Source organism: Octopus sinensis, linkage group LG9 (assembly GCF_006345805.1).
Source record: "Octopus sinensis linkage group LG9, ASM634580v1, whole genome shotgun sequence".
NCBI classification, from domain to species: Eukaryota; Metazoa; Mollusca; class Cephalopoda; order Octopoda; family Octopodidae; genus Octopus; species Octopus sinensis.
The window spans coordinates 15,615,734-15,633,577 of record NC_043005.1 but is presented as its reverse complement, the minus strand read 5'-3'; the positions used below and the strand labels follow the sequence as shown (position 1 = coordinate 15,633,577).

The window sequence follows — 17,844 nt, the reverse complement described above, 5'->3', positions numbered from 1 at the left end:
ATAGTCGTGATTCATATCGAGCCCTTCTGGGTATTAGCGCGCGTCTACGATGAGTCTACGATAAAAAAAAAATTACCATCAATTTTCCCATTTTTAATGCATTTTTGGCATATATAAGGGCAGTAACTCTCTAAAAATTTATTAAATCTCAGAACGTAAAAAGCTACAGTAACACCCCCCCCCCTTGTGGGTTAGCCACATTGAGATGGCTATTATACTTTACATCTCTAAAAATGCTTATATAGTTATTTCCCTTACACAACCCGAGCAACGCCGGGCGATACTGCTAGTATGCATATATTACTGTTACTTTCTGAGTTGCAGCTTCAAGTTCAATCAGTGAACAGGTCGCAGTTTCAAGCGAAGAAGAAAATATGTTGACACAATTCAATTAAATTGAAGTGTTGAAGTGAAACTAACGGGTTTTTTTTGTGTCCTTAAATGGCTTACAAACATCTTCCACGCTGCAATTGTTTACACACACATATATATATATATATAACTAGCAGTATCGCCCGGCGTTGCTCGGGTTTGTAAGGGAAATAACTATATAAGCATTTTTAGAGAGTTATAGCCAAAATATAGCAAAAATATGCATTAAAAATGGAAAAAAAATGATGGTAAATTTTTTTTTAAATCGTTGACTCATCGTAGACATTTTTAGAGAGTTACTCCCTTATATAATAGCGAAAAAATGCATTAAAATGGAAAAAAATTATGGTAATTTTTTTTTTAAATCGTAGACTCATCGTAGATGCACGCTAATACCCAAGGGCTCGATATGAATCACGACTATAAGATACCCGCTTTTGGTTACACTGCACTGCAAAATGTGGGAGGAGTTAGGAATCTAAATCGTAGGAGACAGACACACAACTTCTCTTTTATATATAAAGAAGATATAATGTATGTGTAAGCCATTTAAGAACACACAAAAACCGTTAGTTTCACTTCATTATTTAAATTGATTTGTGTCAAAATATTCTCGTCGCCTGTACCTTTTACTGAACAGACGTGTTTTTCTGTTGCTCCCGTTTAATTGTAGGTTTCACTTTGGGGATTACCGTTGGTTTTTTTTCAACTATTATACAACTTTTGCTGTTTTCTATGTCTTTTGGCCACATTGCCTGCTTAAGCAATTTCGTTTTTTATGCGAATTCTCCCTGTACAAAATTTTTTACGCCATCAGTACAACAGGGAAGTTGACGTCTCCCAATATGTAATTCCAGACTTGTTGGAGGAATTGTGCAAACATATGTGTTACACATATTCTTTTCCATTTTTCCAACCCGGGCGTGGATCTAGTACGGTTGATCGTGGGAATTTTCCGAGCCCCTTCCCCTTTGTCAGCGCGATTTTTTTTCGTCATATTCCTTCAATACACGATGCCTTACACCTGTTACACATATTCTTTTCCATTTTTCCCACCTGGGCGCGGATCTATATATTAATCCAAATGTTACCCTCCGATTTTGCCAAACGAAGGCAGAGAAAAACATACCAGAAAATGATAAAAGCGTTGGCTGACTTGCACTGTTTCTCTAGTGACGTCGGCCACGGACGCCTAAGTTCATTTTCCCATTTACCATTTTGCGTTTCAATTCGGAGATCGGTTTTGTCATTTTCTGGTATGTTTTTCTCTTCCTTCGTTTGGCAAAATGGGAGGGTAACGTTTGTTTGCACAATTCCTCCAACAAGTCTGGAATTACATATTGGGAGACGTCAAAAGACATAGAAAACAGCAAAAGTTGTAAAATAGTTAAAAAAAAAAAACCCAACGGTAATCCCCAAAAGAAAACCTACAATTAAACGGGAGCAACAGAAAAACACGTCTGTTCAGTAAAAGGTACAATTTAAATAATGAAGTGAAACTAACGGTTTTTGTGTGTTCTTAAATGGCTTGCACACACATATATATATATATATATATATATATATATATATATATATATATATATATATATATATATATATATATATATATATATATATATATATATATATATATATATATATATATATATATATATATATATATATATATATATATATATATATATATATAAAAAATATGTTACATTACATAATATTGAGGTCTCTTTCTTTCTTTTGTTATCTTACCGTTTTACCAATATATATATATGTGGATGTGTGGTAAGTAGCTTGCTAACCAACCACATGGTTCCGGGTTCAGTCCCACTGCGTGGCACCTTGGGCAAGTGTCTTCTGCTATTGCCCCGGGCCGACCAATGCCTTGTGAGTGGATTTGGTAGACGGAAACTGAAAGAAGCCTGTCGTATATATGTATATATATATATGTGTGTGCGTGTATGTTTGTGTGTCTGTGTTTGTCCCCCTAGCATTGCTTGACAACCGATGCTGGTGTGTTTACGTCCCCGTTACTTAGTGGTTCGGCAAAAGAGACCGATAGAATAAGTACTGGGCTTACAAAAGAATAAGTCCCGGGGTTGAGTTGCTCGATTAAAGGCGGTGCTCCAGCATGGCCGCAGTCAAAGGACTGAAACAAGTAAAAGAGTATATGTTTGTAAGCCATTTAAGAACATACACAAAAAAACCCCGTTAGTTTCACTTCAACATTTAAATTGAATTGGTGTCAACATATTTTCTTCGCTTTGAAACTGCGACCTGTTCACTGATTGAACTTGAAGCCGCAACTGAGAAAGTAACAGTTAATTCATGATATATATGCATGCACATACGCATGTACGTACGTATGTATGTGTGTATATGTGTTTAAACGTTGTATGTGAAAGAAGACATATGTAGATAAGATTATACCTATATGCGTGTGTATACGCGTTTATATGATTGCGTGTGCTTGTACATGTGTATAGTAGGTTTATATTTGCATGTGTGTATGTAAGACATTGCACCTTCGACAGTGTAACAGTTTATATATATATATATATATATATATATATATATATATATATATATATATATATATATATATATATATATATATATATATATATATATATATATATATAAGTTTAAATGTTGAAGTGAATCTAACGGTTTTTGTGTGTTCTTAAACGGCTTACAGACATCTTCCAAGTTGCAATTGCTTCTGTTCCTGCACACAGATCGATCTCAGGTCAAGTAACTTGCTAACCAAGTACATCGCCGTAAGAAATAAATAATCCATCCATCCACGTATGTATGCACCCCCACCTATTTTATTACTTCGGAACTTTCGGAGTATATAGGGATTTATGGGAAAGATTTTTCCAGGGGGGGGGGGTTGAGGAGAGATGTTTCGGAACATACACACGATCCGAATTTTTACCCTCATAACCTTCAGGAAAATGGATATCTTTGAATGAAATTTTATACAAATGCCTTTCAAACAGCATAAAGGAATTTGTGGGGAAATGTTTTTTTCCCGCGGGGGTAGGGAGAAGAGTTTCGAAAAAACGGAGTTTTGGATCAGGAAGACCAAATAAATTGAAACTACTCATTTTTCATTTCACCAAAGCCTTCGAAAAATATTTACATGAAGTGCATCTTTTCACGAAACAAAAACTTTTTTTGAAAATTTGGTGAAGGTAAAGAATACGCACACCGGTGTTTAGAGCTAGTTTTAGGGTTAGGGGTTTTGTTACGCGAAAACGGGTGGTGTGCATATTCTTTTCTCCCAGTCGGGCAACGGCGTTGGCGGGTTGTACTACCTTGTCTTTCTATAGAGGGTTAGTAGAATTCAAGTTTCCTGGGAGAAACCCTAGGCTTCGACGAAGATCAACTATTCTGAAGAACATTCGGGCCGGGGCCTATGGGTAATTACGAGAAGTCTTTGTCCTGGCAATGTTAGAAAGGTGACTGAACTCTGGGCTTATGTCGAACACCTGCTGTCGCATTCAGAAGAGTACAACTGTCGAGCGAATCTGTATTAAGATCGTTCTGCCGACCTCCCTGAATAGGGAGGAGCGAGCTTGTTTTCTCTCGATAGTTGCTGTTGCGAAAGAGGTAGTATGGAAGAAGACGTGAGTGAAAGGAATTGCAACAGGCATATTTCTCTCCAGCCTCGACTTAATTAACAGTTTCGTTTTCCACTTGAAACGAAAAATAAGGTTGGAGAAGAAATGCCCGTCGCAAAGCGTGTTTCGGAAAAGATGGAAGTCAGTAACAAGTATGTTGCGAGTGAAAGAACCTGATTAAGCGGGTACAAATAAAGGAAAAAACAAATTCTTCAGTGTGAGAATGTGGTTTGCGGGGTCGACCGCGTCCTCCGCTTCATTTCTTTGTTAATCATTCATTCTCATTTAATTGTATATATTTAGAATAGTTTATTCATACGCTTCGTCCTATTCGATCCCCTGACCCCTCGTATCGTTCCCTCTTTCTTAACCTTATATAGTGAATAAAGAAATTGACTTTTTTTTTTAACCTGGATTCATTTGTAGTTATTCCCCTTGAGTTTAGCATTTCGCTTTGTGGAGGCGCAATGGCCCAGTGGTTAGGGCAGCGGACTCGCGGTCATAGGATCGCGGTTTCGATTCCCAGACTGGGCGTTGTGAGTGTTTATTGAGCGAAAACACCTAAAGCTCCACGAGGCTCCGGCAGGGGATGGTGGTGATCCCTGCCGTACTCTTTCACTATAACTTTCTCTCACTCTTACTTCCTGTTTCTGTTGTACCTGTATTTCAAGGGGCCGGCCTTGTCACTCTCTGAATATCCCCGAGAACTACGTTAAGGGTGCACGTGTCTGTGGAGTGCTCAGCCACTTACACGTTAATTTCACGAGCAGGCTGTTCCGTTGATTCGGATCAACCGGAACCCTCATCGTCGTAACCGACGGAGTGCTTCCAACAAGCATTTCGCTTAGATTTTGGTCAGTGAGCAGCTATTCTCATAGTGAAGGTGAAGCTGTTAAGAATAAATATAATAAATAAGGGTAACTGTCGCCAAAACGAGGACAAAAGCCCCACGGTTTTATTTTTCGACTTTTTTTTTCACCTTTTACTTGTTTCAGTCATTAGACTGCGGCTGTGCTGGGGCACCGCCTTGAAGAATTTTTAGTTGCAGAAAAATCAGCATTTTAAAATTTAAATTTAAAGTCTTAGGTTTTCGTCTCTCAGCGCGGTTAAACTAAAGCGTTACACCATTCAAAGAAACAAAAAAAAAATGTGTGTAATAGGTGTAAAACAACTTCCTCTGAACGAATATGAAAAAAAAATGCGCGCACGCGAAAGGGGAGTGGGGGAGAGGCCTCGGAAAATTTACATCGGGAATTTCCGAAAGCGTCTGACCCGGGCACAAAAACAAAAACAAAAATAGCGTAATAGGTGTAAAACAACTTGCTCTAAACGACTATGATGAAAAAAATGCGCGCTCGCGAAAGGTGGGTTGGGGAGAGGCTTCGGAAATTTCACATCTTCAGTCCACGGCCTTTAAACTAAGAAAAAATAGTGTAATTGGTGTAAAACTACTTGTTCTCAACGATTATCAAGAACACACACTTCAGACAATATGTACATCGAGTAGTAAAGACTCTCGTGTCCTGTTATTCCATTCTACTTATTTAATTTCCATTGAATATATTTTGTTTTCTTCAAAATTGGAATTTTGGAAAATAAAAAAGCTTTTTGTCTTTTTTTTTTTTACAACTGTGATTGCCATTGATTTGGCTGTTATTTCTAGCCTGTGGAGAGACCTTCTAGGCTTAACTTCATGCACTGAACAGGAAACTGCCAATTAAATATCTAATTAACAAAAGAGACAGTGAAGCCATTGGAGTTCCAAGATACAACTGTAAATGTAGATTATGCCATATTTCTTTGAAAGACATCACACACGTGATTAACAACGGCCCAAAAATGTCAGCGAGTTATTACCCCACTATGCAATATGTATGTCTGTTATATGCGTGTATGTGTACTCAAGGCTTCCTTCAGTTTCTCTGCACCAAATCCTTTAACAAGGCTTTGTTTGGCTACAAGAAAGGCATCCAGTCATACAGAATCTGCCCCAGTAGATTCTCTCTGAGCCATGATGCAAGCAAGTGAAAGTGGATGGTGAAGAGAAGTTAATATGCGCACACAGACACACACATACACTCATGCAGTTTCCTTTGTTGACAAGGTGACATTGGTCATCTCAAGGCTAAAGTAGATGACACTTATCCAAGGTGTCACACAGTGGGACTGAACTCAAAACCAAGTGGTTGGGAAACAAACTTCTTTACTGCACAGCCAGGCCTCTGACTATGAATTGATGGTGATGCTTATAGCACTCAGGAAGATCATTCAACCAACCTGCCCATGTCCTCTCCTCAACCCTTACCACATGCCTTAACTTGTCTCATAATCAGCCAACCAGTGAGGAGGGCACCGGTCCCTCTGTGACCGCCAAGGGACTTCGGGACTGGCCTCAGTTCCTGGCATGTTGCTGCTGGCTTTGTCCTCTTGTCCATTATTGTTGGCTCCATCTACCTGCACACATCCAAAACATGTCGTGGCATGCCATCAACAGACACATTTTTCCTCGAATTCACAGAGGTTATTGTCCCCTTTTCCCACTATGATGTGCACTGTGCATTTGGGGGTTGACTTCTTCCCCGACCTGCACAAAGGCATGCTCTTTCTCTTATGGGAGATGCGGCGATGCAGTACATGGATGTCTCCACTCATACTTGAATATTGCCCTGTGTGGCACTGACTCCTCAGCCTGTCCTGTCCTGGGTGACATATTATACCAGGCAGAGTATGCAAAGAGTAGTTGGGAGCTGTGACAGGTGTATATTGGAGTTGAAAAATGGATGTAACCATGGCATGCTGCTGATCTGATGAGCAAGCCTTCTATACCTGCATTTGTTTGTCAAATGTACAATAGTACTATGTAATTTATAACATGCACAAAAGTACAGACACGTAAAATGTTTTATTATACATTAAAGTAAATCATTTCCTCATGTTAGTTAGTTAGTTAGTTAGTTAGTTAATTTGGCTCAAAAGCAAATAGTAAGGCCATGTAGGGGGACATGGAGTTAAGTACAGGGTGGTGTTCATGTAAAGAGTTCAGGCCACTTGAGGTCAAGGGAGGCTTTGAACAAAGCGGTCGTCGGCATCTTCACCATCTCGTCTGGCAGCTTGTTCCACGGATCCGCAACCCGGACGGAGAAAGCTCCTCTCCTTCGATTGAGATGAAATCGTTGCAGGTAGAACTTTTCGGAATGACCCCGCAGCCGACGCTCTGGAGCAGGAGTGAAGAACAGCTCTTTCAAGAGGTTACACTTTCCGCTTATGATGCTGTGGGCGAGAATGAGATCACCACGGCGGCGGCGTTTTTCTAGAGAATAAAGGTCGAGCGTCCTCAGCCTTTCTTCATAGGACAAATTTTTGAGACCATGAACCATGCTGGTAGCCAGCTTCTGGACTCTTTCGAGATGCTGTATGTCTTTGAGGAGATAAGGAGAAGAGGCTTGAATCCTGTATTCCAATATGGGTCTCACCAGCGTGACATAGAGTGGTAGGAATATGGCTGCTGTGAGCATTTCGAATGACCGTCGAATCAAGAACAGAATTCCACGTGCTTTGTTGGCAGCATGGACGCACTGGGCCGAAGGCGAAAAGGAGGAATCCACCAAGATACCCAGGTCCTTTACCTGATCGGTCCTCTCCAGCAGCAGACGACCCGGCTCGAAATCAAGTTGAGTTGCAGGAGGAGAGCCAACAGGCAGATGACAGCACTTTGACACGTTCAGACACAGGTCCCATTCGTTAGACCACCTCCAAATTTGGTGGAGACATCGACGAAGATCCTCTATATCACCGCGAGGAGTGACCAGTTTGACATCGTCGGCAAATAGAAGGGTGTGTTGCGTGAGGTCGTCGGGCAAGTCATTTATGAAGACTAAGAACAATAAGGGCCCAAGCACTGAACCTTGAGGCACGCCACTGCTCACACTGGATACGTCGGACCGCGAACCATTTACTTGGACTTGGAAGGAGCGATCTCAGAGGAAGGCACCAACCCATCGTACAATATCCGGATGGAAACTATATGCTTGTTTGTGAAACGATTGCCATCCTATGGATATCAACTGGTGACATAAATATCTCCATCTCATATCTCCTGACTTTCCTGATATTCTATATATAGGTGCAGGAGTGGCTGTGTGGTAAGTAGCTTGCTAACCAGCCACATGGTTCCGGGTTCAGTCCCACTGCGTAGCATCTTGGGCAAGTGTCTTCTGCTATAGCCCCGGGTAGACCAATGCCTAGTGAGTGGATTTGGTAGACGGAAACTGAAAGAAGCCTGTCGTATACATGTATATATATGTATGTGTGTGTGTGTGTGTTTGTCCCCCTAGCATTGCTTGACAACCGATGCTGGTGTGTTTACGTCCCCGTCACTTAGCGGTTCAGCAAAAGAGACCGATATAATAAGTACTAGGCTTACAAAGAATAAGTCCCGGGGTTGATTTGCTCGACTAAAGGCGGTGCTCCAGCATGGCCACAGTCAAATGACTGAAACTAGTAAAAGAGTAAAAGAGAGAGTATATGTATATGTATGTTTCTATCTATTGTCCATTTATAAAAAATCTTTGTCATAACTGCCAGACGATGTATTATAAAAGCTAAGATGCAATAATATTGTCCAAACATTAAAAAATATATCCCCAGATCTCTGTCAGACTTTCAGTTTTGTTGATTTATTAAAAAAGAAAATCCAAAAAACCTAAGAATTTGAAGTCCCAAGAATTTTATCCTTTTTCTTTACAGTTTGTAAATACAGTTAAACAGAAGAAAATAAAGAAATTAATAATACTCCTGTCTACAAACATTTAGAAATTCTAATCAACACTGTTTACAAAAGATTTCAAGAATATAAGGAAAGTTACCATTTGTCAAGAATATCCAATTCGTTCCATCTACTGCCATGCTGGTTCTTTCCTATTGCAGTATTTTATTCTTTGTTTTACCTCATTTCTTTTGTAAGTTCTCTTATTTATTTATTTCTGCAATCATTATGTATGGCTGTGTATAATGAAGAGGTTTGTTTTCAGGTCAGTTTCTACTGTATGGTACCCTGGATTAGGGTCTTGTACAACAGTCTCAGGTCAGCTAAAATCTAAAGTGTGGAACTGGATAGTTGGGGATTCTGTGGTAGCCTGTTGTAGAGTTCATTTCTGTTCCTGTTCTTGGGTGGTTGACCTTATCTATCACTTGGTTTAATCTTTTTGATCCCAAACCACATAGTAACGTCACTCCTGGTTGAATCATAGACATTCTCTGTTTTAAATTCATCTGAAGTAAAACCTGCCATCAAAATCTCATGTCATGTTCCAAACATTTGCTTCATAATGACAAAGTTATTTAAATGAATTCTTCACAACTTCCAAAATTAATAGACAATGGCAGTGCATTTCAACAGAAATATGGTAGCTCAAAGTTTAACCCTTTAGTGTTCAGAATACTCTGTTAAATGTAATACTTTTTCACTCAAATTGTTTTGAATTAATCATGCATTATCTTATAGCTTTGAGGTTTCAATGATGTGATTGTTTATTTTCAGAATGACATTGTAGGTTAGGAGTGAGAGGCTAGATATCGCCAGTTTGAATATAAACATGTAGAATATATTGGGCCGGATTTGGCTGGTTTAAACACTAAAGGGTTAATGCTATTGCAGAATTCCCGTACTGCAGTCATTTGAACTTGGTTTTCCCATTTAAAGGGAGCTTGTTTGCACCATTCTTTATGAGGTTCTATGATGACAGAACAGGAAATGTGTCAAGCCCAACAGGAAACAGTATTTCCTAGGGCTACACAACAGTAGCATTCTTCCCTTTCATGGGACTGTCACATTAAGTTGACAACATACTATCATTTTATCATGCTGCTACTACATGAATCTCTCTCAGAGATTTAGTATTTTTCAACTCTTATTTCTAGTAACACTGGTACTTTGTGTACCCTCAATTATAATTAATAATTTATTATAAATTTCTACACACACATATTTATATGCACAGGTGTGTCTGTGTAGTAAGAAGCTTGCTTCCCAACCATATGGTTCCAGGTTCAGTCTCACTATGTGGCACCTATAGCTTCAGGCTGACCAGTGCCTTGTGAGTATATATATATCTGAATATATTTATATTGTACTAGCAGTATCGCCCGGCGTTGCTCGGGTTTGTAAGGGAAATAACTATATAAGCATTTTAGAGATGTAAAGTATAATAGCCATCTCAATATGGCTAACCACAAAGGGGGGTGTTACTGTAGCTTTTATGTTCTGAGATTTAATAATACATTTTTAGAGAGTTACTTCCCTTATATAATAGAAAAAAATGCATTAAAAATGGGGGAAAATTGATGGTAAATTTTTTTTTTAAATCGTAGACTCATGGTAGACGTGCGCTAATACCCAGAAGGGCTCGATATGAATCACGACTATAAGATACCCGGTTTTGGTTAAACTGCACCGCAAAATGTGGGAGTAGTTAGGAATCTAAATCGTAGGAGACAGACACACAACTTGACTTTTATATATAAAGATTTCAGGATGGTCATTTTTTAAAAATTCCAAATAAACATACTAAATATTTGTTTTTCACTCATTTATTACTATTTGTATTTCAACTCATGTCTGTTGAAATAAGAACGATAATAAACAAATGAAGAGAAAATATATAGTCTCGAAATAGAATAATATCTGTTTCAACACGATTTCGCATTAGGAATCTTGATAAACATACAAATTTTTATTATATACTAGCAGAATTGCCCGGCGTTGCTCGGGGCTGAATTGCTTGAAAGTACTGTTAATGATTGCACTGAATTATGATGATTATTCAGGCAAATATTGATATAAGTGTACGGTGGGAGATAAGGACTTAACGATCAAACGTGTGCCATTGCATTGTTTTGGGGGAACCAAATTTCTGATGAGCATTATAGGGGCACCAACTTTAAGTTTGAGAAAGTGTGGTGGTAGTCCGGGGTGCTCAAAGGAATTGAGTACCTCTATTGGATAGTTGATGACGTCCTCTGGGTCAGGAGTTGTATCGATAGACTGATATACATAGACTTCCCCAGGAATGAGTTTTAGCATTTTATCATTAATATGGTGAACAGTTTTATTCCTCGGGGCCAGTATAGCCTTTTTGCCAATCCAATCCATATTCTGATAATTAGCTTGTAGATCTGGGAACACTGCATCTCTGAGATCAGAAGGCGTCTTAACAATGGTACAAATGGAATCGATGGCAATATTACCATTTTCATCCCCTGGTATTTTGCCTTCGCCAAGTGCAAGGAGGGTGTGAGGAAATGCTGCTGATGTGATATTACGTCGCATATGAGCACGCATATTGGTGTGAAGTTTGAGAGTTACTACCCTTTATTTTAAAAAATGCATTAAAATGGAAAAAAATGATGGTAAATTATTTGTAAAATCGTAGACTCATCGTAGACGCGCGCTAATACCCAGGAGGGCTCGATATGAATCACGACTATAAGATACCCGGTTTTGGTTAAACTGCATCGCAAAATGTGGGAGTAGTTAGGAATCTAAATCGGAGTAGACAGACACACAACCTTTCTTTTATATATAAAGATTTTCGTTCTAAAAAACTTTGTATGGATTGAATGGTTACCTCTATGGAAATATATACACGCACATTATACATACATGTGTGTATAGATGAATATATAAATACATTTAAATATCTATATACACTTTTGGGCGATCTTTCTGTTTCTTAGAGATAACTTTAGATCTTATTTTCGTCCTAAAAAACTTTGTGCGGAGTGAATGGTTACGTCTATGGAAATATATACACACACATTATACATACATCTGTGTATAGATGAATATATAAATACATTTAAATATCTATATACACTTTTGGGCGATATTTCTGCTACTTGGATATACTTTAGATCTTATATTCGTCCTAAATAACTTTGTATGGAGTGAATGGTTACCTCTATGGAAATATATACACACACATTATACATACATGTGTGTATAGATGAATATATAAATACATTTAAATATCTATATACACTTTTGGGCGATATTTCTGCTACTTGGATATACTTTAGATCTTATATTCGTCCTGAAAAACTTTGTATGAACTGAAAAAGAAAATGAATTGAAATTTTTAAGAAAGGAATTTGTTTACATACATGTGTGAAATGGCAAATGTTTGTGCAGTTGTCCGAAATGGAACCAGGGTAAATGTGTGGAACTGATGTATTATAATGAATAGTCCTTCTTGTTGTGAATATGAATTTGATTAATATGAACTGAAAACCAGTGGTGTAGCATAAAGACCATAGGTGATCTTCTAGCAAAAAGGATGACCAGTCTGACTGGCTCATCCCTGTCACACACTCACACACACACACACACACACACACACACACACACACACACACACCCTCACACACACGCACACACACACACACACACACACACACACTCACACACACACACACACACACGTTAGCTTACAATTTTATTTATATATTTGCGTGTCTATGTGTGTAAATAGGAAGTGGGAGTAATATGCAGAGTAAAGGCTTTGAAGTGAGTGAAATGGTAAAATATTTAGTTTTCTGAATTTTTTCTGAAATGGGGGTGAAATTGAAAGAAATTTTGTATGCCATGACCGAATGGAAGTACTTTGAAAAATCATAGGTAAACTCTAATTGAAGAAATTGTGTGAGGAGTAAATCGTTATGTATTTATTTGTTTCTGTTTGCTGTGTTTTTTTTTTTGAGTAGTGGTTTAATGTACACTTCTCTCGTTTTATATAAATACTTTCACTTTAATCGTTGCACACTTGCAAAGAGAAAGGAGGAGAAATTAGGGTGATAGCATGAGTGAAGCATTTCGCTCCGTTTGTGTGTGTGTGTGTGTGTGTGTGTGTGTGCTGTAGCCCACACTAAGAAAAGCACTTCACTTACACACCACAATGTGGGTTTTCTCGAAATTTTGCTTAATTGGGGGTGAAATTTGAAAAACTTGACCTGGCACGACCCGCTAGGTAAATTGTAATTGAAGAAATCCTATATTGTAGATTTCTATAAGAGACAAAGGGAGGCAGATAAAATCTGCCTTTTATAATAAGAGATATCTCTTATTATAAAAGGCAGATTTTATCTGCCTCCCTTTGTATCTTATAGAAATCTACAATATAGGATTTCTTCAATTACAATTTACCTAGCATTTTTAAGAGTAGAATGCATCGGGTCGTGCCAGGTCCACTTTTTAAAATTTCAACCCCAATTAAGCAAAATTTAGAGAAAACTCACATTGTGGTGTATGAGTCAAATGCTTCTCTTAGTGTGGGATACAGCACACGCAAACGCACACACACAGTGTGCAACGAATAAAATTAAAGTAATTCACTTTCTGAAGTGAGTGACTCTTTCACTCTGCCTCCCACTTCCTCTTTACACACATAGACACGCAAATATATAAATAAAATTGTAAGCTAACGTGCGTGTGTGTGAGTGTGTGTGTGTGCGCGTGTGTGTGTATGAGGGTGCGTGTGTGTGTGTGTGTGCGTGTGCGTGAGTGTGTGACTGGAAAGTTTTTTAGGACGAATATAAGACCTATATCCAAGTAGCAGAAAGATCGCCCAAAAGTGTATATAGATATTTAAATGTATTTATATATTCATCTATACACAGATGTATGTATAATGTGTGTGTATATATTTCCATAGACGTAACCATTCACTCCATACAAAGTTATTTAGGACGAAAATAAGATCTAAAGTTATCTCTAAGTAGCACAAAGATCGCCCAAAAGTGTATATAGATATATAAATATATTTATATATTCATCTATGCACACATGTATGTATAACGTGTGTGTATATATTTCAATAGAGGTAACCATTCACTCCATACAAAGTTTTTTAGGACGAAAATAAGATCTAAAGTTATCTCTAAGAAACAGAAAGATCGCCCAAAACAGTATATAGATATTTAAATGTATTTATATATTCATCTATACACACATGTATGTATAATGTGCGTGTATATATTTCCATAGAGGTAACCATTCAATCCATACAAAGTTTTTTAGGACGAAAATATTTATATATAAAAGAAAGGTTGTGTGTCTGTCTACTCCGATTTAGATTCCTAACTACTCCCACATTTTGCGATGCAGTTTAACCAAAACCGGGTATCTTATAGTCGTGATTCCTATCGAGTCCTCCTGGGTATTAGCGCGCGTCTACGATGAGTCTATGATTTTACAAATAATTTACCATCATTTTTTTCCATTTTAATGCATATTTTTTTTAATAAATGGAAGTAACTCTCAAACTTCACACCAATATGTGTGCTCATATGCGACGTAATATCACATCAGCAGCATTTCCTCACACCCTCCTTGCACTTGGCGAAGGCAAAATACCAGGGATGAAAATGGTAATATTGCCATCGATTCCATTTGTACCATTGCTAAGACGCCTTCTGATCTCAGAGATGCAGTGTTCCCAGATCTACAAGCTAATTATCAGAATATGGATTGGATTGGCAAAAAGGCTATACTGGCCCCGAGGAATAAAACTGTTCACCATATTAATGATAAAATGCTAAAACTCATTCCTGGGGAAGTCTATGTATATCAGTCTATCGATACAACTCCTGACCCAGAGGACGTCATCAACTATCCAATAGAGGTACTCAATTCCTTTGAGCACCCCGGACTACCACCACACTTTCTCAAATTTAAAGTTGGTGCCCCTATAATGCTCATCAGAAATTTGGTTCCCCCAAAACAATGCAATGGCACACGTTTGATCGTTAAGTCCTTATCTCCCACCGTAAGCTTATATCAATATTTGCCTGAATAATCATCATAATTCAGTGCAATCATTAACAGTACTTTCAAGCAATTCAGCCCCGAGCAACGCCGGGCAATTCTGCTAGTATATATATATATAGGCACAGGAGTGGCTGTGTGGTAAGTAGCTTGCTAACCAACCACATGGTTCCGGGTTCAGTCCCACTGCCTGGCATCTTGGGCAAGTGTCTTCTGCTATAGCCCCGGGCCGACAAACGCCTTGTGAGTGGATTTGGTAGACGGAAACTGAAAGAAGCCTGTCGTATATATATATATATATATATATATATATATGTGTGTGTGTTTGTGTGTCTGTGTTTGTGCCCCTAGCATTGTTTGACAACAGATGCTGGTGTGTTTATGTCCCCATCACTTAGCGGTTCGGCAAAAGAGACCGATAGAATAAGTACTGGGCTTACAAAGAATAAGTCCCAGGGTCGATTTGCTCGACTAAAGGCGGTGCTCCAGCATGGCCGCAGTCAAATGACTGAAACAAGTAAAAGAGTAAAGAGAATACACACACACACACACACACACACACACACACACAGACTGACAAACACATATGTATGTATCTGTGTGTGTGTGTCTTTTTGTCTGTTTGTCTCCCCCCACCCCACAAGCTTGGCAACCAGTGTTGCTGTGTTTGTGTCCCCATAACTTAGCAGTTTGGCAAAGAGATCAATAGAATAAGTAGCAGGCTTAAAGGAAAATAAAAGTATTTGGGTTAATTCGTTCGATTAGAAATTCTTCAAGGTGGTGCCCCAGCATGGCCACAGTCTAGTGACTGAAACAAGTAAAACATAAAAGCTATGTGCATGTGTGTTTGCTGCCTTTGTTGTGACCTCTCGTGATGACTGTAAACAAGCATCACCATCATAAAGGCAGTGTCCCTTGTTACCAGTTTTATGGAAAAAGGTGAGAGTTGGTGACAGGAATAGCATCCAGTTGTAGAAAATCTGCCTCAAAAAATTCCACCTGACCCATGCAAGCATGGGAAAGGTAGATATTGAAATGATGATAATGATGTTCCATTTCAGAAATTGCTTATGGTTTTGTTGTGAGCTTCCTGGCTTCTACTCTGTTTTTCCTTCTTTCATGTTAGCATTGATGGAATGGATATTGAAATGTAAAAGAGAAAAGCAGAGAAATACTGGCCATAATGATAAAGTAATTCTTTCCACTGCATTAGCATCAGGCATTCTGTCATGAAACTAGAGTGGTTGTTGTAGAGAAAAATGATTTAAAAAATAAGGCAAACAGATTTATTCATGAACAAAACATATATAAAGAAAAAAAACATAGTTTCTTGAAAGTAAATGTTTGAAGAGTTCCAACTGACAATAATTATTCAGATTTTGGTGTTTTTTTCAAAAAAAAATTCCAATATTATACACTAGTTTTTTTGGCATAACTAGGGTGGTGCCCCAGCATGGCCACAGTCTGGCTGAAATTGGTAATAAATTACTAGAGAGGAGAAGAATAGAATAACTATTCACAGTATAAATATTTTAAAGATGTTTTGAAAATAATTGATAAACATTTTTCATTTTTTCAAATTATTTGTCAGATACCCAGGCCAGAAAATGGAATGTGGAAATTTGTTACACTGAGGCACATAAGTCTTCAGTTCACCTTATTTTGAACGGGGATACATATACAAACATAACATGTCCAAACGAGGACAACTGCTTCACAACTGAAATTGACTTGGTCAACGACACAAGACCACATTCTATTGACATTCGTCCATCTACGGAGTTCCAGGTAAATTAGAATAAACACACACACACACACACACACACACTCACACAGATTTTATTACACCTGTTTCATCAAGAATTATGGTATTTTAAAAGAAATAAGCTGAAACAGGTAATTAATGTTTTATATGCAGTATGTTCCCATTAAATTTCACAATAATTTGTGGGGGGGGGGTTCCAAGAAGAATTTGGTGTAATGGTGAACAGTGAATGGCTTAAATAAATTTTATTTACTCTAACTGAGAAAACTTCTGGAAATAACTTTTATTTTCCATTTCAACCTCTCAGCTGCATTTGAACTTTTGACAGAACCAACAATATTTCCACCCAAAACACTTTTAGGTGCATTCCACAATTTGAATACTTCCATCCACTCTGTGCCAAATAGATTAACTGAAATTTTTAACATATATATTTTTGCTATTTTCATTTGGTCACAAAATGTCACATCACACAAATTCATTTACAAAATACAATCTTTTACCCATAACACCATGTGCTACTTTTGTAGATTTACTTAATTTCAGTTTACTGATATACTTCCAAGTTTCTTCATTCATTCTTCTTTCAGTGTCTAACTGCATTTTTACTCTTAGATTTTCAATTTTCACATTTACATATTTCCTCTTTGTTACATTATTTTTTTCTTTGATGACATATTCTTTTCGCTTTGTTCCAATGTTTTGTCATCTTGGTTTTACAGTGTATGTGTCCAATTTTTCCTCAACAGAAACATTCACCTTTTTAAATGGGCAGTTTTTTTCTCAAGTGTAGACTGTCACATGCAAAACATGGCTTTGTTCCTTGATTTTTGTCCTGTTTGAACTGTACTTTAATACACACTTGATTTCTATTCTGGCTATTTTGCACTTGTTTCACTTGGGAGCAATCTTTATGTTCAATTTGCTCTCTTTTACTATTCTTTCACACTCTTCTGACACTTGTTGTAAGGTTACAGCTTGGTTTTGTTCCAACCTAGTGACAATTCTTGTTGTAACTTCTGTGTCTTTCTCTGCAGTTAGTCCCTGAATAAATATCAGGCACTTGAATATATCTGGCGTTAATTTGTCCAGTTTAAACTTTTCACATTCTCTGTTAATTCTATGTGATGTAGTCCTCTTCATTCTTTTCTAGGTTCAAACATTTCCAGCATGTAGTGAAGAATGAGCTTTTCTCACTAGAAATTTTACACAGTATGTCTTTTGTATCCAGAAGGGTTTCTCGGGAGTATATAATTACTATA

The 17,844-nt window shown here is 37.8% G+C and overlaps 1 protein-coding gene across 1 annotated transcript in view; it reads left to right on the top strand.

Annotated features, from left to right (window-relative positions):
• Window positions 1-2,700: 2,700 nt before the first annotated feature.
• The window catches only part of LOC118764738, a 49,626-nt gene continuing 34,482 nt past the window's right edge, over window positions 2,701-17,844 (top strand). Inside the window, exons 1-3 of the mRNA XM_036505705.1 lie at window positions 2,701-2,724; window positions 8,745-8,956; window positions 16,409-16,605. Coding sequence (XP_036361598.1) covers window positions 8,902-8,956; window positions 16,409-16,605 — 252 coding nt within the window. The 5' untranslated portion in view covers window positions 2,701-2,724; window positions 8,745-8,901. The remainder of the gene's footprint in view (window positions 2,725-8,744; window positions 8,957-16,408; window positions 16,606-17,844) is intronic.